This window comes from Mauremys mutica, chromosome 9 (assembly GCF_020497125.1).
Source record: "Mauremys mutica isolate MM-2020 ecotype Southern chromosome 9, ASM2049712v1, whole genome shotgun sequence".
Classification (NCBI taxonomy): domain Eukaryota; kingdom Metazoa; phylum Chordata; order Testudines; family Geoemydidae; genus Mauremys; species Mauremys mutica.
In genome coordinates this window covers 41806601-41833366 of record NC_059080.1, presented here as the reverse complement: position 1 = coordinate 41833366, position 26766 = coordinate 41806601, and the positions used below count along the sequence as shown (strand labels likewise).

Below are 26766 nucleotides of genomic sequence, written 5' to 3'. Positions count from 1 at the left end.
CGGGGCAGAGCCTCGCTGACTTTTCCTCTGGGTGTTTCTGCTTTCTGGATCATGAAGTTGTGTTGTGTGGTTTAGGAGCTGTTCTGATGTCAGTATGGCTGTTTGTTCCCCAAGGATGATTGAGGTAACACAATCCATTGAGAGTAGCTTGTGGTTTAGTGGGCAATGGGGCTGGACAATGCCTATGTGCTTGGGTGCATCGCCTCTCACACTGGTGTCACAGGGAGTTGGAACCTCCCTTCTCCACGTGGAGTGGCTTGTTTCTCAAAGTGGCTGAGCAGCTCTGGCTGGGCATGGACCCCCCTGACCCCAGTCCCTCCCTTGTTCCTCAGCGCACATGGCTGGGTGTTTAGCTACAGGCAGTGTGTACTGTAACGCCAATCACTAGTGCGTCTGTCTCTGTCTCACCCAGGGCCTCCTTGTGGGGGTTCACATTCATTTTCAACAGTGACCTTGGGAGATATGTGATTAGCCTTGGCCAAGGCTCTGCTGGTGAGTCACTGCTCTGCCTGTGCCTGCTGAGTAGGGTGACCAGATGTCCTGATTTTATAGGGACAGGCCTGATTTTTGGGTCTTTTTCTTATATAGGCTCCTATTACCCCCCACCCTCTGTCCCGATTTTTCACATTTGCTGTCCGGTCACCCTATTGCTGAGGAAGGTACCCTCAGGTATGACAAACCAGCAGCAAGTGCCTGAGCGTGTCACCTGTTTCAGACTACTATCCTATGGCTGTGGCCAGCTTACACACCCCTGCCTCCCTCTCCCTCCACTGCACAGAGGAGGTCGAGTACTCCTGCCTAACCCACTCTGGAAATGCTGAGAGGCCAAAAGCTCTGTGCAGCATTGCGAGTGCACAACCAGCCCCCTGCACCAGCTCAGCACTTTGGGATATCCTGGCCTTAGTGACAGTTGAGGGTGCATCCAGGCACAGCCACCCACATGCTCATCTCTGTAAAAGCATGACAATCAGAAGCCCCCCAAATTGCTGTCAGTAATGTCACTCTGAGCCTTTCGCTGCCCTCCCCTACCAGGGGCGGCTCTAGGTATTTTGCCGCCCCAAGCACGGCAGGCAGGCTGCCTTCGGCGGCTTGCCTGCGGGAGGTCCTCAGTCCCGCGAATTTGGCGGCAGCCTGTGGGAGGTCCGCCGAAGCCGCGGGACCAGCGAACCCTCCGCAGGCATGCTGCCAAAGGCAACCTGCCTGCTGCCCTTGCGGCAACCGGCAGAGCGCCCCCCATGGCTTGCCGCCCCAGGCACACGCTTGGCGTTCTGGTGCCTGGAGCCGCCCCTGTCCCCTACACATACTGACATGCAATATGTCCCCCAGCTCAGCCAACTGACCATCTCATGCACAGCCTTACCTGTCAGCTCATGAGTGCTGAGGAAGAGGAATCTGCCAGCAGATACACGGCCAGCAGGTTGGTCAGATGGTGTGATCTGTTGGGACAACCAATTATGAGGTTACTGTCAAGGCTTTGCCTGTGAAGTACACTGTGAACCAGGTTGTTATGAACTGAAAAGCAGTGAGAAAAGTATGGGATGGAAGAAACATTATAGGATGGAAGAAAGAGAATTGTGGGAAATTGCCCCAAGCTCCCATAATTCCCTGAGTGTAGTGCTGGTATCCCACAACACACTGGCATAGTGTTCCACATGGCAGTGTGCAGGACAATGGCACAGGGAACAATAGGATGCCTAGCCACGGTGTGCCATGTCTTTTGATGACACAACCTCATGCAGTGAGGATGTGCTGCATCAGCCAAAGCAGCCACATGCGTATACTCTGTCAACGTAGTGACGTCAGCGGATGTATGGCCGCAAAAGTCCTGCTAGTAAAACTTTCTGGTGTAGAAGTGCTGCTTGCATGTCCTTTGCTGCTGAGTGCTCTGTGCCCATTCCTTCTCAGGGAGCAGAGAACAGCCCTAATAAATGTGTTCCTGAAACACCCGTCTTTCTAAACATAGCATATAACCCTCCAGTAGCGTGACTGCAATCAACAGTGACTGCTGAAAATCAGCCTATTATGAACAATACTGGCCATTTCAGGAGGATCTTGTAAGTTCTTTGTGCCCATGAATTAATGGGATCTTTGCCCGTTCCCTAATTTTTTATGGCTAATGGTAAGAAAAGAATGGGAGCAATTAAGACTGAGACCAGAAATGAATAATGATCCCTTTGCCTAAGGAATAAACACCAGTAGCCCTGCGAGCTGTATTTCTCTTTTAAGCTAATCCTCCCCTCTTCTACACATGATGTTTCTGGCTTTTATTTGTCTTGGCAGGAAATTCATCTCTTCTCTTTCCTTTCCCACCCCCTTCTTTCTCTGTTGCCAGATGCTGTTCTTCCCTGTCTCACTTCTCATCCTGCTAAAGTTGGGGTAAGCTCATCTAATGCACGCTGCATGGTGTCTGGGGAGACGGGGTGGAGACAATGGTTTAAAGCAAGCATCTTAACGATTTCCAGAACTTCACCTTGAGAAAGGAGCCCAGATGTAAGTTGTGAGCTGAAAATGAAGCTGTAAGGTAAACAAAACTCCTTTGTTCCTGTTTGTACGGGTGGGTGGGGGGAAGGTATTTAGCGGCTGAAGGGCAGTGGCAAACGCAACTCTGGGTAAACTGGTCTACAAACAGCTTTGGAAACAGAGGAACTGATGCATCTAAGACTTTGCTGTTTGATTTAATGAATCTCACAAAGATCCAGCCCTAAAAACAGGTGGAGAGGATTTCATTGTAAAGAGGAGAGAGTTTGTAAATTTCGCTTGGAGGGAAAGATTTGCTCACATTCATCAAACTGAAGTTTGCAGTGGATACTTAGCACTTCTGCTTTTAAAGCTTCCAGGGGCTATTCAGCCATTCAGTTACAGACTAATTAAAGCCTCAGAGCTTCTTGCACACTGTGATGTGAGAGTTGTGCTGCCAGTTAGCTGCTTGGAGTTTATTCTCACCCAGTTTTATATCTGCTGGACAAAAATGAGCATCACCGATCTCGGTGAACATGGGAAGGCAAATGGGAATTTCTTCTGATGTCTCTTTCTTTGCTGCAGGGCTAATGGGGGCTGGAGAGCAGCGCAGACTATTATGGGGTGAACAGAAGCATAGATATTAAGGCAACAAGGTACCCTTAGATTATCTGGTCTGAATCTTTTGTATATCACAGGTGACAGAACTTCACCCAGTGATTCCTGCATCGATCCCAATAGCTTGGATAAAATGGGTATGCTCAATGCACAGCCTCTCATGTGGGTAATGGGGCACACACTATGGTCAAACTATAACAGGACTGAAATGTTGTGTTCCAGGATGCAGGTTAATGGAGGTCAGGTGGGTTAGGTCACCGGTGTATCCTTACTGGGGTTACCAAAGGTTTAGGTGGGCAGGACCTATGCACTAGCTCTTACAGAGCTGCTGGGGCTCATGGAGGCAGGCACCATAGTGCAGTCTGTTACAGGGTTAACAGCAAATGGGGCAGGCCCTGGCAGGAAAGCTGTTTTTCAACTCTAGTGTTGCGTTCCTTGTTACAATGAGTGCCTGACTGTATTCTCTCTAGTTCAGATTGCTCAAGAGTTTCCATTATAGCCTCCTATTTTCACATGCAGATAACTGGGACTATATACAGAGTCTGCTGCAGCTGGCCCCAAATCTATCCTTGTTCTTTCCCCCACCCTCCTCTCCATAGTGTGAGCACCCTCCAGTTATGCAGCAAGTGCATGACTAACATCTGTCACATGTGGTTCATTCTGTCTTTCAGCCTCTTCCCAGGGGAAGTGTGGGTGCAGTGCAGTGTTTTGGTTTTGTAGGGTGCTTTTATTATTCTTATATGCACATGCTGCTCTGTGTTTCCATTAGCAAAGGCAGGTTGGAGCAGTGTGTCGTGCACTGAGGAGATTAGTGATGATCCTTAGCTCTTGGAGGAGTTCATTTCTCCAGTCTCAGACCATCCCCAAAGAAAGCTCTGTCTCATGCACAGACTAGCTTTACCCTTGCAGTGGCCCATGGGGGCCTTGGGTAGAAGGAAGGTGGCTTCTACAGGGTAGAAGTTTCTCTCTGGTGGCTTTAAAGGTTATAAGTAGAGGAATCTTCACTGGGAAGTACATCTGGGGCAGCATGATGGAGTCAAGAGGGTATCAGGATGGACATTGACTGGCCAGATCTGAGTAGTGGGTCAATGGAGAGACAGGCAGCAGAGGTGGATGTGATAGTAGTATACCACTGTGTCATCGATTCTCTTTAGGGTGAACGGTTGGTCTACACTAGTGGAAGCATCATTGCTAGAACAGATGAAAAATTCTCTAGCCTGGTGCACTCCACTGGCTCCTGAGGCCAAAATGCCCTTCCCAGCCCAGTGTGCTCCACTGGTTTCTGGGCCCAGTGCACAATATATCCTCGCTGAATAGCCCAATATCTCCCTTCTGTTTTGGGCAACCAAGTTCCTCTAAAGTAATGTGTGATTTCTCAAGGGGCTGACTCAGGAGATATCTGAGCCATTAGCGATTATCTTTGAAAACTCATAGAAGATGGGAGAGGTTCCAGAGGACTGGAAATGGGCAAATATAGTGCCAATCTATAAAAAAGGGGAATAAGGACAACCCAGGGAGTTGCAGACCAGTCAGCTTAACTTCAGTACCCGGAAAGATAATGGAGCAAATAATCAAGCATTCAATTTGCAAACACCTAGAAGACAATAAGGTGATAAGTAATAGTCAGCATGGATTTGTCAAAAACAAATCATGTCAAACCAACCTAATAGTTTTCTTTGACAGGGTAACAAGCCTTGTGGATGGGGGGAAGCAGTATACATTGTATATCTTGACTTTAGTAAGGCTTTTGATAGTGTCTCACATGACCTTCTCAAAAACAAACTAGGGAAATACAACCTACATCAGTGGTTGTCAACATGCGGCCCGTGGGATGCTTGTGGTCCAATCAGTACATAGCTGCAGCCCATGTGACATCCTCAGTGCCATACAGGTAGTATTGGATACCATTTGCCCTACGAACCTGGAGCCCATTGTCAGGCCTGTGCCCAAGACACTTTCGAGTGCAACAGCACCAGAAGTTCGCCGTAATCCACCTAGAGAGAGAAGGTCTCCTAATAGCTGGATCTTTAGCTAGGGCTAACCCATGGTTATGGGGCAAAATAATCCCTGGGGTTTAGCCTGGAATGGAGGCAGTCTACCCTCCTTCTCTAGTTTAGTGTTTGTTTTATTTAGGGGATGTTCTCATTAATGGGGGAGGAATATATTGTATATTTGGTTGTCGTGGTACTAGAACCTTGTTGTTGCTATGGCAACTGAGTTAGATTATTAGGGGATAGCCCCGCCAGTTTTGGCTGGTTTGGTTAGTTCAGTGTGTGGCAATAAATGGCTGCTTTTAAGGTTTACAGCTCTCGGTGTCTCAAGTGATTTCTTCCTAAAACTGCTGCCCCCAAGGATACAACAGAAGTGATTGCCTAGGAAGGAGTACTGAGGAAAGGGATCTGGGGGTTATAGTGCATCACAAGCTAAATATGAGTAACAGTGTCACACTGTTGGGGGAAAAAAAGTGAACATCATTCTGGGATGTATTAGCAGGACTATTGTAAGCAAGACACGTGAAGTAATTCTTCCACTCTACTCTGTGTTGCTAAGGCCTCAGCTGGAGTATTGTGTCCAGTTCCAGGTGCCACATTTCAGGAAAGATGTGGATAAACTGGAGAAAGTCCAGGGAAGAACAACAAAAATGATTAAAGGCCTAGAAAACATGACCTATGGGGAAAGATTGAAAAAAATGGGTTTGTTTAGTCTGGAGAAGAGAAGATTTGGGGGGTGGGGTGGGGTGGGGTGGGGTGGGGGGGAGAGACAGACATAACAGTTTTCAAGTACATAAAAACTTGTTACAAGGAGGAGGGTGAAAATTGTTCTCCTTAACTTTTGAGGATAGGACAAGAAGCAAAGGGCTTAAATTGCAGCAAGGGAGGTTTAGGTTGAATGTTAGGAAAAACTTCCTAACTCTTAGGGTAGTGAGGCACTGGAATAAATTGCCTAGGGAGGTTATGGAATCTGTCACTGGAGGCTTTTAAGAACAGTTTAGAGAAACACCTGTCAGGGATGGTCTAGTTATTACGTAGTTCTGCCTTGAGGGCAGGGGACTGGACTAGATGACCTCTCGAGGTCCCTTCCAGTCCTTCACTTCTATGATTCGTCCCCTGCCATAAAAGAGAAATGACAATTCTGATTAGGCTAATACAAATATGAGTATTTAAATAAAGGGATGCAGCTGGGCAGGATAACCACATTTATTACACTGCTCTGTCCAATAGTGACCGAGGGAGGCTCTCCCATCTACTAACATCTCCCCCCAAAATTTACAGTTAGTTGCCAAGTTATCTTTATACATATCCCTTAATTCTAAAGTATAGAATTTTCTCCTTTGCTTTTTGGGAGGGAAATTCCTAGGAAGGTAGTCTGGATATTCAGATTTGTAATAGTTTATTTTATACTCTGAGTGACTCTGGTTGTGTTATGAAAACAAGCATCTCATTCCCATGCAATGCCACTTCGTGTGCCTACCCAGCTGTTTCGCTACCTCTAACTTTTTCAGAGAATCTTCTGGCTGGGCTAATACTCCTCTTCAGTTGAATATGAGGAGGGGTTGTGGGCAGCCCTGACTTGTAGCTAGTTCTAGCTGAAAAAGATGTGATGTTTTCCACTAAGGACTAGAGGCTTGTGGGGAATTGTGTTGTTCTGTTTCATAGATTAGCCTCCTACATCCAGTTTTTTGCAGTGTGATTATCATAAAAGGCAATTACACCAAATGTAAAGGCCTTTGTGGTATGTGTGTTATCACTGTTGATGGGTTGTTGTAATGTTTTGAGTGGGGAGTTCGGTTAAGTAGCTTACTCAGATCACTGGCTGCTTTTCTCTGTGACAAATCCTGCCCCAGCAATTGTAAAAGCTGTCCCAGGAGATCCGCTATTACCTTTGTTAGAATCTCTGCATTCCTGTTTGATAATGACATAGGCGGACATGCATCGCATAGGGCCTTTGTATGGCTTTGGCATTAACATTGTATGTGCTTCCCCTGGGAAGCTAGTAAGTAGGTTGCTATTCCCAAAGCTATTTTATAAACATATTCAGCCTGGTTTTTACTGGATATATTCAACCTTTTTGTATTAGTCACTGCTGAATCCATCTGATCTTGGGGCTTTACCTCTAGTCAGAATTTTAATGGCATTTCTAAGAGCCTCCTGTGTGATTTGCTCATAGAATAATTTTATTTTTGTGTTAGGGGTTAAGTAGCAAAGGGCCAGATTTTCAAAGGTATGTAGGCACCTAGGGGTGCCTAACTCCCCTTGATTCCCATGGGAGTCAGCAGCCTAATCTGCCCATGTGCTTTTTCAAATCTCACTAGGAACCATCAGCATCTTTAGGTGCCTCCGTACCTTTGAAAATCTGGCCCAAAGTTTCCAATTACCCTTTTTATGTCTCTATTCACTCAGAGGAGGAGAGTAGCTTTTGTAATAAACTTGAACTATTTGAAGAATGCCTTTAATTTTGGTTATGAATTCCCTTGATTCTGTTTAAAGATAGAATATGCAGTTACTGGCTTGCTTTATTTTCGTAAGATTAGCTAGCAAATGCTGTGATTTGCTGCTGTGCTTGAAATAGCTCTGCTGTTGGATCATATAACTATATTGTGGCTTTTGAAAGACAGGGGAGTCAAGAGCCTTTCTCAGGACATCCAATCCCTTTAGCTTGTCCCTGCCAAGGTTCTCATAATAGTCTTTTTCCAATTTATATAATTTTACTAAGTCTCTTTAACTAACTAACTAATTCAAAACCCCTATCAAACCAGAATATAAGAACGGCCATATTGGGTCAGACCAAAGGTCCATCTAGCCCAGTATCCTGTCTACCAACAGTGGCCAATGCCAGGTGCCCCAGAAGGAATTAATAGAACAGGTAATCATCAAGCGATCCATCCCCTGTTGCCCATTCCAAGCTTCTGGCAAACAGAGGCTAGGGCAGGGCCAGCTCCAGGGGTTTGGCCACCCTAAGCAGCCAAAAAAAAAAAGAAAAAGAAAAAGAAAAGCCACGATCGCGATCTGCAGCAATTCAGCGGGAGATCCTTCGCTCCGAGCAGGAGCGAGGGACCCTCCACCGAATTGCCGCTGAATACCTGGATGTGCCGCCCCTCTCGGGAGTGGCCGCCCCAAGCAACTACTTGCTAAGCTGGTGCCTGGAGCTGGCCCTGGGCTAGGGCCACCATCCCTGCCCATCTTGGCTAATAGCCATTGATGGACCTGTCCTCCAGGAATTTATCTAGTTCTTTTTTTGAACCCTGTGATAGGCTTGACCACACACTATACTACACACCCCATTCTCCTCTGAGGAAGCGCATGAGAAAAAGAGTGAACTGTTCATGAAAGCTGCTAATCATTTTGCTCCATGAATGATTGGAAGGTGCTCTGGGCTAGATCACAAACTGCTTCTAAGTCCACCGGCAAGGCACCACGGACATTCTCAAGAGCACTGCTCAGCTAGGTGCCCAAGGTTTCACTGGCAGTCATGCACTAAGCCACCTTAGATCTAGGCCCCAGTAGGATTCTCAAACGAAGCATTTCCCCTGCTTATCTTGCCAGCAGGGCCCATTCCTGCAGGCAAAATCAAAGCATGCCTAAGACTGATACCTGTCATAAAAGGCAGCTGGGGCAGAGCAAGTGAGGTGTGTGCCCAATCTTAGAGGTTAGGCCACTTACTAGACTGTGGGAGATGGAAGTTCAAGACCTTATAAAAATAATTAAACATTTGTTCGAGCAAAGTGGAACTGCTCCAGCAGGAAAGATTTAGAGACACGTTCCATGGTATACTCTGTAGCCTGGGGGTCAGGGCACTCCCTCGGGAGGGGAAGAATCTTCATTTAAGTCCCACCTGCAAAGCAGGGACATGAAAGCAGGTCTCCCACGTCCCAGGTGAGCGAGGATTCACTTAGCATGGTGGCTGGAGGTTTACTGTTGTGGGCTTACCCCTCAGACACTGTGGTGTTAAGGGTAGTAGTGTTGAATCTGTATAGAACAGACTCTTTGAGCAATTTATTTTTAATTAACTATTTCACAGTATTTTTCTCCATCACAGTTTTTAACTCAAGATTTTTTAATTTCTTTTTCTTTTAACTGAATATTTTAACCCTTTTTGGGGAAGCATTCTTATTGAGTGACCTCTGTTCTGGCAAGGGATGTTTTTCTGCATGGCTGATGATGACACTGCTTCCATTCGGTGTATGTGTTCTCAATTTTAACTCCATCTGCATCAAATTTTTGGGGTGGGGATTTCCTTCTGAGTTAGTGACATGCCTTGGGATCAAGGTAGGGAGAAGCTGAGGCACCTTATGGAGCCACTGACTTCCCTACAGCAATGAAACCAGGTGAGCAAGGAGGTTCTATAGAGCACAGGGATCCATGGTGAGGCAGGGATCAAGGAACCAGGAGAGTTAGGAGCTTTCCTGAGTCAGCTTCTGAGTCATTTTCCCACTACTTCTCAGGCTCCAACATCCCACATCTTGACTCCTGCTTCCCCACACAGCACTGCATACTTGTGAACTTCCTGAAGTCCACAGGACCTGCTGCAGACTTTAGTAGGACTGCGCATAAGCCCAGTGTAGACACTACACAGATCCACAGCAGCTCCTCCTCCTTGGTATCTGGGACTGGGAGTAGGCATAATGGTATGGAACTGGGGGAGCTTTAGGCAGGGGCTAGATGACTCAAGGAAGATGGGGGTGAGCCATGGAAACAGGAGAACTAGCCTGGCCAAGAAAAGGCTGTAGTGCCTAGGAGCTCTGCAGCTGTGCTGAGCTGAAGTGAGGGGGGAGAATCTGGGAGTTTAGGATTTATGCAGGGTTAGAAGTGTTCCCGAGGCCAGAGGACATCCATGTGGCTGCCTATACGGGGCTGTATACTGCTGATGGCTGCCGTTTCCTACAATTCCCCTTTTCACACAGTGGCATGTTGTAAGGCGGCTCTTCAGAATGGAGTATTCCATGCTTCAACCTCATCCCAGTGCCAGGGAAACAGATTGAGGTGCTTTGACACAGTACGGTTTCTGCACAGGGAAATAGCACCTCATCAGTCCATCCGAGTTCTTCGAACCTGGACATAAAATTAGGGTGACCAGACATCCCGATTTTATCGGGACTGTCCCGATATTTACTTGTTTGTCCCATGTCCCGACCGAAGTTCGGTCGGGATGCGAATTGTCCCGATGTTTTGCCCTCCAGCACACAGGTGGAGGGGGCTTGCGCCCCAGCTCCATCCTGGCCCCACCCTGCCTCCGCCCCTCCCTCCCCCATTGGATCTCTCCCCAAATCCCTGCCCTGGCCCTGCCTCTTCCCCAAGCACGCCGCATTCCTCCTCCTCCCCCGTTACTCCCAGGCTTGTGCTAATCAGCTGTATGGTGGCGCAAGCGCTGGAGGGATGGGGGAGAAGCAGGACGCGGCAGCCAGCTCAGGGGAGGTGAAGGCAGAGCGAAGGCTGCCCACCAATTTTTCCTATGCTCCGGCAGCTCTTTTTTTTTGCTTTTGTTTTTGTTTTTTCCTCCGCCACCAGCTCTTGGGGTTTTTGTTGTTGTTGTTGTTGCTCCTCCGGCACCCCCCTCCGCCCCCGCATCCCGATATTTCACGTCTCTCATCTGGTCACGCTACATAAAATAGTAGATCAAAGAGAACTGGGTGACGCTATTTATTTGGACTTTCAAAAAAATCCTGACAAAGTGCCTCACAAGAGAGCAAAGACAGGGCCGGCTCCAGCTTTTTTGCTGCCCCAAACGGCAAAGCGGAAAAAAAAGAAAAAAAAAAAGATAAAGTGGCACTTCGGCGGCAGCTCTACCGCGCCGCTTCATTCTTCTGCGGCAATTCGGCAGTGGGTCCTTCACTCCAAGAGGGACTGAGGGACCCACCGCTGAATTGCTGCTGAAGACCCAGACATGCCGCCCCTTTCCATTGGCCGCCCCAAACACCTGCTTCCTTCGCTGGTGCCTGGAGCTGGCCCTGACCAAGGGGATGGAGCAGTCTTGAGGAGAGAGGCAAAGTACCATCATGCAACTGGAACTGGCTAAGAGATAGAAAATAAAGACTAAGAAATGGAAGAAGCAGACAGATTTGGAGGCAAAGCAAGGGGAACAAAAAGTTGCTTCCATTTCCTTTTTTAAAATGTAGAACATTCCTTACAAAGTAGCTACATTAAAAGAAATGAAAAGTAAGGCCTGAAAAGTCAGGAAATGACTAAGTTACAATTGCCTGTGAAATCTTAATCCTGCCTCCTTGTGAGTTTGCCTTAGGATACAGCTTTTTTAAATTAACATGATCACATGGTCTTAAAATGAAAAGCCTGAATATATTGCTCTCTGAACATTTTGCCATAATCTAATTGTGGTTCAATAAACATTTTTTCAACCTTCTTGTGCACTTTAGCACCTTCAGGAATTGAAGTGAATTCCTCTGCGCAGAAACAAGGGGCGTTGCTACTGACTTCAATGTCTGGAGTAATTCCCCAGTAAACCTTCAATTCCCCACTAATTCCCCAGCCCAATATTTGCTGCCTTCTGGCAACCAACCGATTCATCGATTCCAAGGCCAGAAGGGATCATTGTGGTCATCTAGTCTGACCTATGTAATGCAGGATGCAGAACTTCCCTGAAAAAATTCCTAGAGCATATTTTGCAGAAGAACATCTAATCTTAATTTAAAATTGCCAGGGATGGAAAATCCACCGTGACTCTTGGAAAATTGTTCAGTGTAACCAACTCTTGCAATTTTATCTGAGTTGTGAGATATTTGGTGTTTTTCTTAAAGCCATAGCTCCTGGAGCCATGTGACTTCATGGGAATCTCAACTTTCATTTTTTTTTAAATTGAAGTTTCTAGTCCTTGTGGTTTCAGAGAAGCCTGAAAATGTAACACCTAAATGCTCAACCTCCCCTGCCCCCAAAAGAACCCAAAACTTATTATTTTAAAAATCTGACAACTTTAAGCCAATCTCTATTTTGGGGGCCAGACTTGCGATTTTTCAATACTTGGGTTTGGCCGTATTGTAACGTCTTATCTATATTTGGATCACAAATTAGGTATGAACCAACAATGTGATGCAGTTGCATATAAGGCGGTTTGTATCTGGCAGCTGCAATGCATTTATTGTGAAAGAATTTGCACATACAGGTCCTGATGCTACAGGGGTGATCAGTGCACATGTGAGGGACCCCACTGAACTCCAGGTGCAAATTTTAACAGTAGGGGTAAAAAAACAACAACCTTTGAATGACTGGCCTGGGGATGGGATGGACTCACTGTCACGTGGAGTCTTTCAATCAGGATTGGTTGTAGTTTTCTAAAAGGTACGCTCTAACTCAGTGTTCCTCAGCGGCTGCGGCACGACCCACAAGTGACCAGGAAAGGCAATCGGAGGGGCTGTGAGGTGCAGAAAATTATTATAATTATAAAGCAAAGAAAATAAAATTTCCAGAATAACTTTGGAGCAGCCTAAACATTAAAAACCTATCTCGCTCCCCACACTACCTGCAAATAAGGCCTTTCAAGACCAAATATTCTCTGGCAAGCTCTCAACATACACAGGCTAGAATTGTTCTCATTGATACATTTTTACTCTGACTTTTATAGTAAATATAAGCAGGGGAACGGGGCTTGCAAACATTTTTGACTTCCAGTAAGGGGTCGCCAACCTGGAAAGGTTGAGAAACGCTGCTCTAACTTAACCACAGGACTCTGGCTTGTGCTGTGCAGGAGGTCAGACTAGCTGAGTATAATATCCCTCCTGGCCTTAAAATCCTTGACTCTGTGAAAATCTGGCTCTACAGAGGCACCGGAGTCTGGTCATGTACAACCCACTGCTGGATCAGGACCATATCTAGTATCATCTCTCATATTCTTTCTATCCGAGTCTTTTGAGTGCAATTTTAGAGTAAGCCCACAATGGCCCTATGTTACTACATGAATATTTTTCTTGAAAAAGCCTCATCTTAGCCATGTGGATCTGTCACAAATCTAGTCACACGGCACTTATGCTCTTTCTCGTGTCTTTAGATTGTATCACTAGTGACTGTACCCAAATATTCCAGTGAACGGGGATGATCAGTTTGTCACACTTGTAAATAGCTCCTCCCTCAGTAGTTATTTTTGCACGCCCAGTCGGCTTGCTGTGTACATGACCTCAGTACTCGGCCCCGCACGCTCAGCAGACAGTATCTAAATACATTCTCTTGGATCACTTCAGCCATTGTTACCCTGACACAGGATGGAGCATTTCAGCTTTCTTGACAAGTGGAAATTCAGTGTTTTGGAAGACATGTTGGTTGCAAATATAGCACAAGCTATTTGCTTATCTATTTAGTTTTTGAATCAGTCACAGTAAGGATGCTAATGATGCCAGTGCTGCAGAATCATTAATGCTGTTAGTGCTGCTGCTGTTGGAGCTCCAGTTTTAGCTGCATGAGCAGACGGTGCAGCTTGCTGATTCAGCAGACCACCATGTTATGCATAAAGAAAGACCACAGGCTTGGTTCGATGGCGAAGGCGCTCAGCCAGGTTTATTGTCAGCAAAGCATGGTACTAGCGCCCTGTCCAACAGGTCACAGGGACACTAACACATGTATGCCCATGACAAGCTAAAGCTCCATCAACTTAACAGGATGCTGTCCCCTCAGCCAATCCAAAGACACCCCTCCTATGACTTGCCCTTTTGTAATTGATACAAACAAGTTACATGTTATGCTCCTGATGTTAGTTACCACCCTTCTCCCTGTACCCGCTAGTTCAGGAGTTCTCAACCTTTTTCTTTCCGAGGCCCCTCGCAACATGCTATAAAAATTCCAAGGTCCACCTGTACCATAACTGGTTCTCTGCATTTACAAGCTACATTGCTCAGGGTTCGGCTTCAGCCCCGGGTGGTGGGGCTCAGGGCCCTGAATTTCAGCCCCATGCGGTGGGACTTCAGCTTTCTACACTGGGCCCCAGCAAGTCTAATACTGGCCCTGCTTCGCAGCCCCCCCAGTTGAGAACCACTGCACTAGTTCAAACAAAACATCCTCATCCCTTATCCTGTCATTCTATCCATCTCTTATGAGGGATCGCTGCGTTCCTGTACAATCTCCTGGGAATTTGTTTATGTAATTACTTGAGAGATCTGTGTGTCTTTGTACCATCCCCTCCGGTCAGGAATGTGCTTACTCAGTTAGCCAATACTTGGTGTGTTACTATTCTGCCAAGGCCAGGCCTGCTCTGGTTTGCAGCCTTTGGTTCACACTGTTAGTTATGTCTACATCCTGGACTTGTCTTTTTTGGCCCAGATAAGCTTTATGTGTGAAATTGCTTAGTAGAGGAAACCTCTGTGTAAAATAGAAAATTCTACTAACAATTAAGAAACAAATTAAAGTGATTTAAGACTATAAAATGGGACGAAAGCAAAGGAATAATGTAAATAATCCATGTATTTAGATAATATCTATTTAAATGAAGAAAAATCTTGATTTAATAAAAAAATACAATTTTAAATTTAAAAACAAAACCAGGATTCAAATGCACCTGATGGGAAAGTATTAAGATTGCACATCTCTAGGATGAGCCATTTCCTTCTCTATCCCAGTATGTAGGAGGCATGTTGAGGGAGGGAGGGAGGAAGGAAGGGGAATGAATGGAGTGCAAGTCACTCAGGCAGTTGCAAGCTGTTTCTCAGCCTGTAGGAGGCTATTGCAAGCTGTCTTAAGTTAGAGCAGTGGTCCTCAACCTTTCCAGACTACTGTACCCCTTTCAGGCATCTGATTTGTCTTGTGTGCCCCCAAGTTTTATCTCACTTAAAATCACTTGCTTACAAAACCAAACATAAAAATACAGAAGTGTCACAGCTCACTGTTTCTGAAAAACTGCTGACTTTCTCATTTTTACCATATAATTATAAAATAAATCAATAGGAATATAAATATTGTACTTACATTTCAGTGTATAGTGCAGGGGTGGGCAAACTACGGCCCGTGAGCTATTTGGCCCTGCTCCATTGCTCCAGCTGGGGCCCTGGGTTTGGGGGGCCCACTCCAGCCAGGGCACTGGGTTTGGGGCCACACCACGCGGCTGGGCCCCACTCCGGCGCTCCGGCTGGGGTGCAGGGTCGGGGCCGCACCATGTGGCTCGGCCCTGCTCCGGCCGGGGCGCAGGGTCGGAGGCCGCACCACACGGCTCCCAGAAGCCGCGGCATGGCCCCGCTCTGGCTCCTACGCGATCCAATGGCCCCCTCCGGCACTCCAATGGGAGCTGCAGGGGTGGTGCCTGCTGATGGGGCAGCGTACAGAGCCATCTGACCGCACCTCCACGTTGGAGCTGGAGTAGGGACAAGCCAGTGCTTCCGGGAGCCGCTTGAGGTAAGTGCTGCTCAGAACCTGCACCCCTGAGCCTCTCCTCATGCCTCAACCCCCTGCCCCAACCATGGTCCCCCTCCCACTCTCCAAACCCCTCTATCTCAGCCCAGAGCACCCTCCTCCACCCCAAATCTCTCACCCCCAGAGCCCACACCCCCAGTTGAAACCTGCATCCTTTCCTGCACCCCTGCCCCATTCCTAATTCCCCTCATGCCCTCCGAACCCCTCGATCCCAGCCCAGAATACATTCCTACACCCCAAACTCCTCATCCCCAGCCCCACTCCAGAGCCCACACCCCAATCCCAATGTTGTGAGCATTCATGGCCCATCATACAATTTCTATTCCCCGATGTGGCCCTCGGGCCAAAAATTTTGCCCACCCTGGTATAGTATATAGAGCAGTATAAACAAGTCATTATCTGTATGAAATTTTAGTTTGTACTGACTTCGCTAGTGCTTTTTATGCAGCTTGCTGTAAAACTAGGCAAATATCTAGATGAATTGATGTACCCCCTAGAGAGAGTTAATGTACCCCCTGTGAACCCCTGGGGCACCGGTACCCCTGGTTGAGAACTACTGAGTTAACACAACCCTGAGGTGGCATCAGGAAATGAATTCTCTTCATGGCACAGCAGAACTCTGTATGCTAAGAGTAAATGTCACCTGGGCAGTAAAAGCTCACAGGCACTACATACACTTGCCCAGCATTCAAACACTGAACCTAATACGCAACAGGACACCACAGTGTTAACAACCACTTCATTCCTTTTTACAGCCTCTTCATACTTGCACACAGGATACATCCCCTTTTCCCCTATCCATTGTTATATTTACAGGCTGCTGTCATGTGCACCCCATTACTGACAATCCCCAGGGCAAGAAGACCCCACTGCCCTGCTACTGACACAACCTACGCAATTCTCTATTGAAATGATGCTGAGCTATTGCCAGGCAAACTTAACTCTGCATTAACTAAGCTTTTTTGCAATTTAATTTCCTTGTTTTTTTTTTAAACAGAAAGAGAAATGTTTGTCTGTAGGAGTTTAGGGTCATCTAGGCTTTGTCTACACCACAGACCTTACAGCATCACAGCTGTTACTGCTGCATCTACGCCACTGTAAGTTCTCCTGTGTAGCTGCTCTGTGCCAACGGGAGAGAGCTCGCCCGTCGGCGTAATTAAACCGCCCCAATCAGTAGCAGGAGGTATGTTGGCAGAAGATGCTCGCCCGCCGACATAGCGCTGTCCACACTGGTGCTTCTGTCAGTGAAACTTACGTCACTCAGGGGTGTGTTTTTTCACACCCCTGACCAACAAAAGTTTTGTGGACAGAAGTGCTAGCGTAAACAAAGCCTTAGCCAGTTGCAGTTCTCACCTAGGTTTGCAGTTGATATGCTACTGTGGCTAGGTAATAATCAAAAGACCTACTTTTTATATGGTGCTTTTCACCAGTAGATCTCAAGGAGCTGTACATCCCATTTTACAGATGGGAAACTGAGGCAAGTGCTGCTCCTCCATCCTGTGGTTTAGTTACAGTGGAATGGGGATATTGGCTGTGCTTTGAAATGGTTGCAGGGTATAGTTGCTAACAGGGCCAATGAGATAAATCTCATCTGTGGTCTGTCACAAAACCATATAACAGGTTGTTACAGTAACTGTGAGCAGGTGAGAGCAGGCTGGTGTGTCTCCTTCTCCACCCTCTGCCCACCATTCACCTCCAACACTTCTGCCGCCTCCTCCCATTCCTGTCCCATGAAGCCATTGGCTGGCCCTGCAGAACCCATTACCAGGTAAGAAGTTGCTCCTTGCTGTCTCCTGCCATGTGCTGCTGTGTACAATATCACAGGCAGCAGCTCACTGAAGGCCTGCACCCTAACGTGGGTATGTAGCCGGAGCTGCACGCTGGGCCCCTCAATCCCATTAGGCATCTTCATCTGGCACTCCTGCCTCTGCTTCTGTCACACTTCCCCAGCCATGTCCCTAGCCCCTGCCCCCAACCTGCTCCCCGCCAAACTGGGTCCCCTCCCCCACCCCACACAGGGGCATGAGTATCTTAACTATTCATTTTCTGGATTTCAGATGTTTAAATTTGTTACCTTCATTCCCTACACCCCAGATCCCAGCTCACGTGGAGGGAAAGGGAGAGGGGCTGAGACAAGAGAAGCAGGGTCCCCAAGATCCCAGAGAACACAATAGGTGGATTTATAGACTCATAGACTTTAAGGTCAGAAGGGACCATTATGATCATCTAGTCCAGGGGCGGCTCCAGGCCCCAGCACGCCAAGCGCGTGCTTGGAGCGGCAAGCCACTGGGGGCGCTCTGCCGGTCGCCGCGAGGGCGGCAGGCAGGCTGCCTTTGGCGGCTTGCCTGCAGAGTGTCCGCTGGTCCTGCGGCTTTGCAGGACCTCCCGCAGGCATGCCTGTGGAGGGTCCGCTGGTCCTGCGGCTTTGGGACCTCCAAAGCTGTGGGACCAGTGGACGCTCTGCAGACAAGCCGCCGAAGGCAGCCTGCCTGCTGTGCTTGGGGCGGCAAAATGCCTAGAGCCGCCCCTGATCTAATCTGACCTCCTGCACAATGCAGACCACAGAATCTCACCCATCCACTTCAATAACAAACCCCTAACCTATGTTTGAGTTATTGAAGTCCACAAATTGTGGTTTGAAGACCTCAAGCTGCAGAGAATCCTCCAGCAAGTGACCCGTGCCCCATGCTGCAGAGGAAGGCGAAAAACCTCCAGGGCCTCTGCCAATCTGCCCTGGAGGAAAAGTCCTTCCCGACCCCAAATATGGCGATCAGTTAAACCCTGAGCATGTGGGCAAGACTCACCAGCCAGCACCCAGGAAAGAATTCTCTGTAGTAACTCAGATCCCACCCCATCTAACATCCCATCACAGACCATTGGGCATACTTACCTGCTGATAATCAAAGGTCAATTACCAAATTAATTGCCAAAATTAGGCTATCCCATCATACCATCCCCTCCATAAACTTATCAAGCTTAGTCTTAAAGCCAGATAGGTCTTTTGATCCCACTACTCCCCTTGGAAAGCTGTTCCAGAACTTCACTCCTCTAATGGTTAGAAACCTTCGTCTAATTTGAAGTCTAAACTTCCTAGTGTCCAGTGTATATCCATTTCTTCTTGTGTCCACATTGGTACTAAGCTTAAATAATTCTTCTCCCTCCCTAATATTTATCCCTCTGATATATTTATAAAGAGCAATCATATCCCCCCTCAACCTTCTTTTGGTTAGGCTAAACAAGCCAAGCTCTTTGAGTCTCCTTTCATAAGACAGGTTTTCCATTCCTCAGATCATCCTAGTAGCCCGTTTCTGAACCTGTTCCAGTTTGAATTCATCCTTCTTGAACATGGGAGACCAGAACTGCACACAGTATTCCAGATGAGGTCTCACCAGTGCCTTGTATAACGGTACTAACACCTCCTTATCTTTGCTGGAAATACCTCGCCTGATGCATCCTAAAACTCCATTAGCTTTTTTAATGGCCATATCACATTGGCGGCTCATAGTCATTCTGTGATCAACCAGTACTCCAAGGTCCTTCTCCTCCTCCATTACTTCCAGCTGATGTGTCCCCAATTTATAACTAAAATTCTTGTTATTAATCCCTAAATGCATGACCTTGCACTTTTCACTATTAAATTTCATCCTATTACTATTACTCCAGTTTACAAGGTCATCCAGATCTTCCTGTAGGATATCCCGGTCCTTCTCTGTGTTAGCAATACCTTCCAGCTTTGTGTCATCAGCAAACTTTATTAGCACATTCGCACTTTCTGTGCCAAGGTCAGTGATAAAAAGATTAAATAAGATTGGTCCCAAAACTGACCAGTGGAGGATGGCTCAGACCCCTACAGAAGGATAGGACTCCCCCTGAGCCCAGCACACACATGTAAGGGGCAAATTCAGGGCTGATAGGGCCCCCACTCCTAAATTTCCAACTTCCTCTGCTACCTCAAATTCACCAGCCCCTCCCATCTTCTCCCCTTCCCCTTCCCTGAGCCCCCAACCCCTCTTCCCATCCCCATCACACATAGAATCATAGAATCTCAGGGTTGGAAGGGACCTCAGGAAGTCATCTAGTCCAACCCCCTGCTCAAAGCAGGACTAAACCCAACTAAATCATCCCAGCCAGGGCTTTGTCAAGCCTGACCTTAAAACCCTCTAAGGAAGGAGATTCCACCACCTCCCTAGGTAACCCATTCTAGTGCTTCACCACCCTACTAGTGAAAAAGTTTTTCCTAATGTCCAACCTAAACCTCCCCCTCTGCAACTTGAGACCATTACTCCTTGTTCTGTCATCTTCTACCACTGAGAACAGTCTAGATCCATCCTCTTTGGAACCCCCTTTCAGGTAGTTGAAAGCAGCTATCAAATCCCCCCTCATTCTTCTCTTCTGCAGGCTAAACAATCTCAGTTCCCTCAGCCTCTCCTCATAAGTCATGTGCTCCAGTCCCCTAATCATTTTTGTTGCCCTCCGCTGGACTCTCTCCAATTTATCCACATCCTTCTTGTAGTGTGGGGCCCAAAACTGGACACAGTACTCCAAATGAGGCCTCACCAGTGCTGAATAGAGGGGAATGATCACATCCCTCAATCTGCTGGAAATGCCCCTACTTATACAACCCAAAATGCCATTAGCCTTCTTGGCAACAAGGGCACATTGTTGACTCATATTCAGCTTTTCGTCCACTGTAACCCCTAGGTCCCTTTCTGCAGAACTGCTGCCCAGCCATTCAGTCCCTAGTCTATAGCAGTGCATGGGATTCTTCCGTCCCAATATCCACCTCCTCATAATACCCCTCCCTCACTTCAGACTGTGACCAAATGCACCCATGTATTCACACCCTACACACCATTGTAATAATCTCTATCCAGGTGTCAGCAAACTTCATTGGCAATTACCTGTCCAGTGGCCATTCTTTGGCAAGGAAGGGGGCAGGAAAATATTGAGGTGTATTTTAGCAAATAACAGCATGGAACCTCTTTAACCAGGAGACGCCATAGGAAGGAACTTTATGTAGGGGTAAACCTCAGGAAAATGCATTTCAAAGGGGGACTGGAGTATAAAATTGAGAGGCAAAATATCCTTGGGATTCCCTCTCTCTCTCTTGCTCACTCTTTCACCTGAGAAGACAAAGCCCTTTGGGGGCAGATCCTGATTTAAGAATTTGGTCTGGTATGTTGCTGGAAATATGTGATAAGAATTTTACTTTGAACCAAGTCTCATTTGTTAAATTTAGTTACTAGAAAACATTTATCTTTATTTCTTTTGTAACTGTTTCTGACTTTAATGCCTTGTACTCACTTAAAATCTATGTCTTTGTTGTTCAATAACCTTGTTTTATTCCTTAATTGAAACTAATCCAGCATTGTGAATTGTTTGGGTAACTCCATTTAAAGTAGCAGACTGTTGTATATTCTTCCCTTACAGGGGCAATGGAACTAAAATATCTAAACTCTCCAGGAGAGGGCTGGACAATGCAGGACACATGTTTTGAGGGGAAATTCAGGACTGGGGGTGCATTGGGGTCACCCTGCAAGTGGTAACCAAGGCTGGTGGAAGCCAGAGTGTGACCGGTGTATTGCAGACAGGCTGCTGGAGTCAGAGTTGCTGGACCAGGGCTGTGGCTATTCACAGACACTCAGGAGGTGAGCTGTGAGGTAGCAAGCTGTTTGTGAGTGGCCTAGGTTGGGAGCTACAGCAGCAAAGCACTGTGAGGCACCCCAGGTTTCAGGGCAGGTGGTGACACAATCCCTCGTTAGTCTGGATTGCACCCCTGAATGAGAGACAGACCCAAACCCTTCTTCCCCTATTCCCACCTGTTCTTGCATCCCTGATCACCATCCCCACCCAGGGAGCATGTGCTTATGTAGTTTGTTTTCAAAACAGTTTTAACATTTTCTGAATATTCTGCTGTATTCAGATTACACTTCACCAAAATAATAAATAAAAAAAACGTCGGTGGAGGCAGATTGGAGCAATATGCTTACTCTTTTACTTCAGAATTCTGCCCAAACTGGATTTGAACTTACAGTGCCAGTGCTCAGATTCAATGAGCCGAATATAACTCCTGTTACACAGAAGTCATTTTCCAGATGGTTAGCCTCTCTCTCTGCACATGCTCAGTGTAATCTGTTAGGCATGCAAATAGGCAAATGAGCCTTCCCAAGTATCTAAATGGAGAAGCAAAGGGGCTGATGGTTGCCAGGCACTCTGGTGGGGTAATCTTTGAGCAATGGAGACCCTGGTGTGAAGATATGAGCCCTGGTTTACTCACTATCTGTGAACAAAAAAGGTTACCAGAATCTGTCAACTTTTTTAAAAAAAGTTTTACCCTGGGTGCTGTATTTTGGGAACCCGTTGGTTAAATGCCCCCAAATTTGGATCACTGACCTTACCTTGCACCTCGGTGAGGCATCCCAGATTTCAAGGCAATTTGATAACTGTACAGATTTTAGAGCATTTAGAACAGAAAGCTGGTTTTGACCTTAACTACAGCAGACCTGTTTCTTTGCTATAATAAAAAATAATAATGGCACTTACTAATAAAACAACACACTGCCAAAAAGAAGACAGTCCACTGCATATGCTTCTTCCCTTGGGAAGAGGATGAGAGAACAACCAACATGTGAGAGATGAATAGTCACATGGCTTAATGCACTGCTGGAAGGTGCTCAATCTGTGGTATAAAACCGTGTATAGAAGAGAACTAAACTGGCCCTCTGCTGCGCTCAGGATCAGGAATGCACAGCTTGGCTGGACCCAGAGATCTGGGCTTGTACTGTAGTGATACATGTGCCCCAGAAGCCAGAGTTAAGGCTGGCTGCAGAACCTCAGCTGGCCTTCCACACTTCTGAGTGCTTCTCTTTGCAACCTGAACATCATTAATACATTTTTTGGTGTAATTGGGGGTAGTTGGGGTTGAAAGTTTCTATACAGTTGTCAGATTTTTACCACTCCTCTCCCAGGCAAAACAGTTTCGATTTCCCACCTTCCATGTTTTCTCATTTATATTTCAGGGGAATTTTACCAAAGCTTCTATGTTGGGACAGAGAGTCAGAATGCAGCCTGTGCCCCTGCATAGCCTCTCCGAGCTGGAGAGAGCCTGTCTGCAAGAACTCTCCTTTTACCAGCTGCAAAAAAAGAACATGATCAGTGGTATCAGCCTTTCTAAAGGTAAGGAGAGGAGACATGCCTTATCTAAGGGCAATGGACTCCATCAGTGGTTCTCAACCAGGGCTCCGGGACCACCTGGGGGGCCACGAGCAGGTTTTAGGGGGTCCACCAAGCAGGGCTGGCATTAAAATTACTGGGGCCCAGGGCAGAAAGCCGAAGCCCCACTGCATGGGGCTGAAGCCTAGGGCCCCGAGCCCCGCCATCCAGGGCTGAAGCCAAAGCCTAAGCAATTTAGCTTTGTGAGTCCCCTGTGGCATGGGGCACTGAGCAATTTCCCTGCTTGCTACCCACTAACGCGTGCCCTGGCTTTTATATGCAGAAAAACAATTGTGGTGGCACAGGTGGGCAATGGAATTTTTATAGCATGTTGGTGTGGCTTCAGAAAGAAAAAGGTTGAGAACCCCTGGACTACATAACTCTAGTCATTGTCATTATCTATTACGGCTGCTGTTTTTAATAATAGCGATAATATATTGGTTGACATTTTGGACATCTCTGCATAATTGTTTCTTGGTTTTGAACCCAATTGTTACTGTTTTGGGTCACAGCCATCCTCACTGCATCAGCCCTGCTAATAGGACTTGCACTTCCTTTGGAGCATGGGAACATGACCTTGCCTGTTCTCTGCCTATGACATGATCCCTTTAATCTCACACAGATGTAAAAATTTCTGGCAGATTCTTCAAATGGGAACAAATTAATCCATGTTGTATGGGACAGATTCTCTCTGCTCTGCTTTGGAGAATCCTGGATTTCAGCACAGAGTCTTGGTTCTAGGAGATTGATGCTTAGTTAGACTTATTAAAATACACAACTAGGAAATGTCACTAATACGATCTGACAGATAAATATAGCAGGTCCACAGAGACAGTTTCTCTGCATCTTGGCATAAATAGGAGCTGCCAGACTAAATGAGACCAGACCAGGGCTCCAGCTACTCAAGTATCCTGCCTCCGACAGTGGCCAGTGAAAGCTGCTGCAGAGCAAGGTTCAACAAACTCTATGGTGGCAGCTGTGGAATAGCCTGGTTGCTGGGAAAGTTTCCTCTTCACCTCATCAATTAGAGTTTGGTCGATGCGCTGAAGCGGGAGGGCTTAAAGCCCTTCCAAAGCATTTGGTTATTTATTTCATCCTTTCTATTACAAACCCTGCTGTTCTTAGCCATTAAATAGCCAGTCCTGCTCAGAACCCTACTAAGATCCTGGCCTCAATGGTATCTTGTGGCAGTGAGTCCCATATGCTATTTCTGCATTGTGTGAAAAAATATTGCTTTGTATCAGTTTGGAATCTGCTGCCTTTCATTCATGGCATCCCCTCGTTCTTGTGGCAGGAGAGCAGGGGTGAGGTGCACACACACAAGAAAGCAACATTAGAAACACTGAGCCTTAAGATGGCTCTGAGTAATCAGACTGTCACTTTGATGAGGGTACATGAAAACTCTGTGATCGCAAAAGAAACCAGGAATGATGATTAGTGGAATACATAACCAAATTTTTTGTTAATTGGATTTTTACAGGTACCACTGGATATATATTAATAGTTCGACTAGGGTGTATAGTTACTACATATGATCTTTTATTTAGGGTAAAATTTACCAATTTTTACCATGCCATTAATTGCTTCTCCCTTTCTGTAACATTTTCCCACAACAACGTTTTTATTTCCAAGGCAAATTTCCTTGCATGCCTTCCTGAATTATTTGAATAACTAACTGCTGACTTATTTCCTGGGCCTGTATACAGGATACATTTTCTTGTATTGTATCCATAGTCCCTGCTAAAAGTAACAGATTCTTTTTTCCTTGCAGTTGCCATACTGGCGGTATTTTAGAAAATAATTGTTGCCCCATTTCTAATTTTGGCAAGGATACACTGATGGACTTTTCCAATTCTTGTATTTTAGCTGCAACATAACTTTGTTTGTTTGCAATTACCTCTGTGTTAGTAGCATCCAGTACTTCAACTCCTAATCCAGTTTTACCCAAAGCAGTTTAATACACTTCTTGGGAGCCCTTTTTTTTAGGCTACCCACCCCTCCTGGCTGCCAGGCAAATCCAATAACCTTTAGTAGTTTACACTGAGATAGTATTAGGGCAGCTATACCTTCACTGTGCCTTTATGTACTGCCCCTTATAGTAATCAGGGAAGGTGTTGCACTAGTTACCCATGTCTGGCAAAAAGTGTCTGTCAGTTTTGCTACTTTGAATGAAAGATTCAAATGGATTTTAGTGGCATTATTTAAAACAAAACAAAACCAATTCAACTTAAACCTCCAAACCAGGAGTGTTGATTTAGGTCCTTAAAACCTCTCATATCTATCCATCCATCCATCCATCCATCCATCCATCCATCCACACACAGAGATACATACATACTCTTCTGTTTAACATCCCTTACACTGCTTTAATTTGTACACAGCTGTACATAGATTACATTTGTATACATTCGGGGGCAGTTAAGTTCCAACAGAAACCCCTTATGTTCTTTTAGCGAATTTTAATAAATTGTTTATAGTCAGATGATTTAAATCAGATTGTCTCTTTGCCTGGCTGATTTACAGACATTCCTTTGGAAAAGGGCCCATTTTTCCTTCAGAATGGCTGCAAAGAAACCAAGAATTCTTTTCTTATAACACTTTTCCTTTTTAACATTTTCACAACATTCAACTGCTTAATTCCCTCCAGCCTCTGCAGAATTAACTTCTCACTCTCTTTCCTTAAATCACTTGCTTATTTCCCAAAATGACACCTTCATTAGCTCAGATTTCACCATTTCAAGTATTGTTCCAGGGATCTGAAATCCCCAGGCCTGTACTTACTCCTTTCCTTACTCCTGCCACTATGCCCCTCAGGGCTCCCAACCTGTTTTCCAATCTCTTTATCTGCCTTCTTGTTTGGGCCTGATCCTGCTTTCCTTGCTGAACCGTCCTTTCCCATGGGCACAAGCTTTGTCCCACTACCCATTTAGCAAGGAGGGTGGGCGCCTCAACTAGCCTCCGCCCCTCCTGGTCCCTTTTCTTCATTTCCTTTTTCTCTTGTTGTTCTGGGGCGGTCATTCTGCCAGATAGAGAGCGAATCTTTCTGACAGAAGGCTCAGGTACTCTGCTGTTATTTACTGTGTTAGACTCTATCACAGGGGTGGGCAAACTTTTTGGCCTGAGGGCCACATCGGGGTTCCGAAACTGTATGGAAGGCCGGGTAGTGAAGGCTGTGCCTCCCCAAACAGCATGGCCCCCACCCCCATCCACACTTCCCACCCCCTGAATGCCCCCTTCAGAACTCCCAACCCATCCAATCCTCCCTGCTCCTTGTCCCCTGACCCCCCGTCCTGGGACCCCACGCCCCTAACCGTCCCCCTGAGACCCTACCCCTATACAACTCCCCTTCTCTCTGCCCCCTGACTGCCCTGACCTCTATCCCCACCCCCACCCCCGACAGGCTTCCCAGGACTCCCACGCCTATCCAATCCCCCTTGCTCCCTGTCCCCTGACTGCCCCCGGAACCCCCTTGCCTCTTATCCAACCTCCCTGCTCCCCACCCCCTTATCATGCCACTCAGAGCACCAGGACTGGCAGCCGCACTGCCCGGCTGGAGCCAGCCATGCTGCTGTGCTGCCTGGCTGGAGCTTGCAGCCCCGCCGCCCAGAGCACTGGCGGCATGACAAGATGAGGCTGCGGGGGAGGGGGGACAGCAGAGGAGGGGCTGGGGCTAGCCTCCCTGGCTGGGAGCTCAAGGGCCGGGTAGGAAGGTCCTGTGGGCCAGATGTGGCCCACCTCTGCTCTACCAGTTCAGAACAAAAGACTTTAGGCTGCCCGCATTCTCCACCAAATTTGTTACCTGCACACATTAGGGCACCCCACCTTTTTCCAGTCTGTAGGGCTCCAGGCATAACCTGGTTAATTTAGGCACCCCCACTTTTTCCCAATTCGTAGGGCTCCAGGCAAAAAGCACCTACCCTTACCCAATCCATAGGGCTTAGGGCCACCCGTACCCAATTTGTAGGGCTCAGGGTGTAACTAACCTGGTCAATTTAAGTACCCACACCCTTTCCCCAATACATAGGGCTCCAGGTGTACACTACTTCTGCAGGTGTGCAGGACCTTTTACCAGTGAAAGAGCCTTACACAGTAATATACTACATAACCTCTGTTTATTAACAATCACCAAAAAACAGACTGC

At 46.8% G+C, this 26766-nt stretch overlaps 1 protein-coding gene across 4 annotated transcripts in view; it reads left to right on the top strand.

The window, feature by feature from the left end:
* The first annotated feature begins 2339 nt into the window (after positions 1–2339).
* Positions 2340–26766, top strand: part of ARHGAP36 (Rho GTPase activating protein 36) — a 67364-nt gene continuing 42937 nt past the window's right edge. For 2 of the 4 annotated variants that reach the window (XM_045029196.1, XM_045029193.1), the window contains exons 1-2: positions 2340–2521; positions 22433–22589. In XM_045029196.1, coding sequence (XP_044885131.1) covers positions 22454–22589 — 136 coding nt within the window. In that variant the 5' untranslated portion in view covers positions 2340–2521; positions 22433–22453. Of the gene's footprint in view, positions 2522–20843; positions 21062–22432; positions 22590–26766 lie in introns of all 4 variants that reach the window. The other 2 variants (XM_045029194.1, XM_045029195.1) reach the window with 2 other exon arrangements.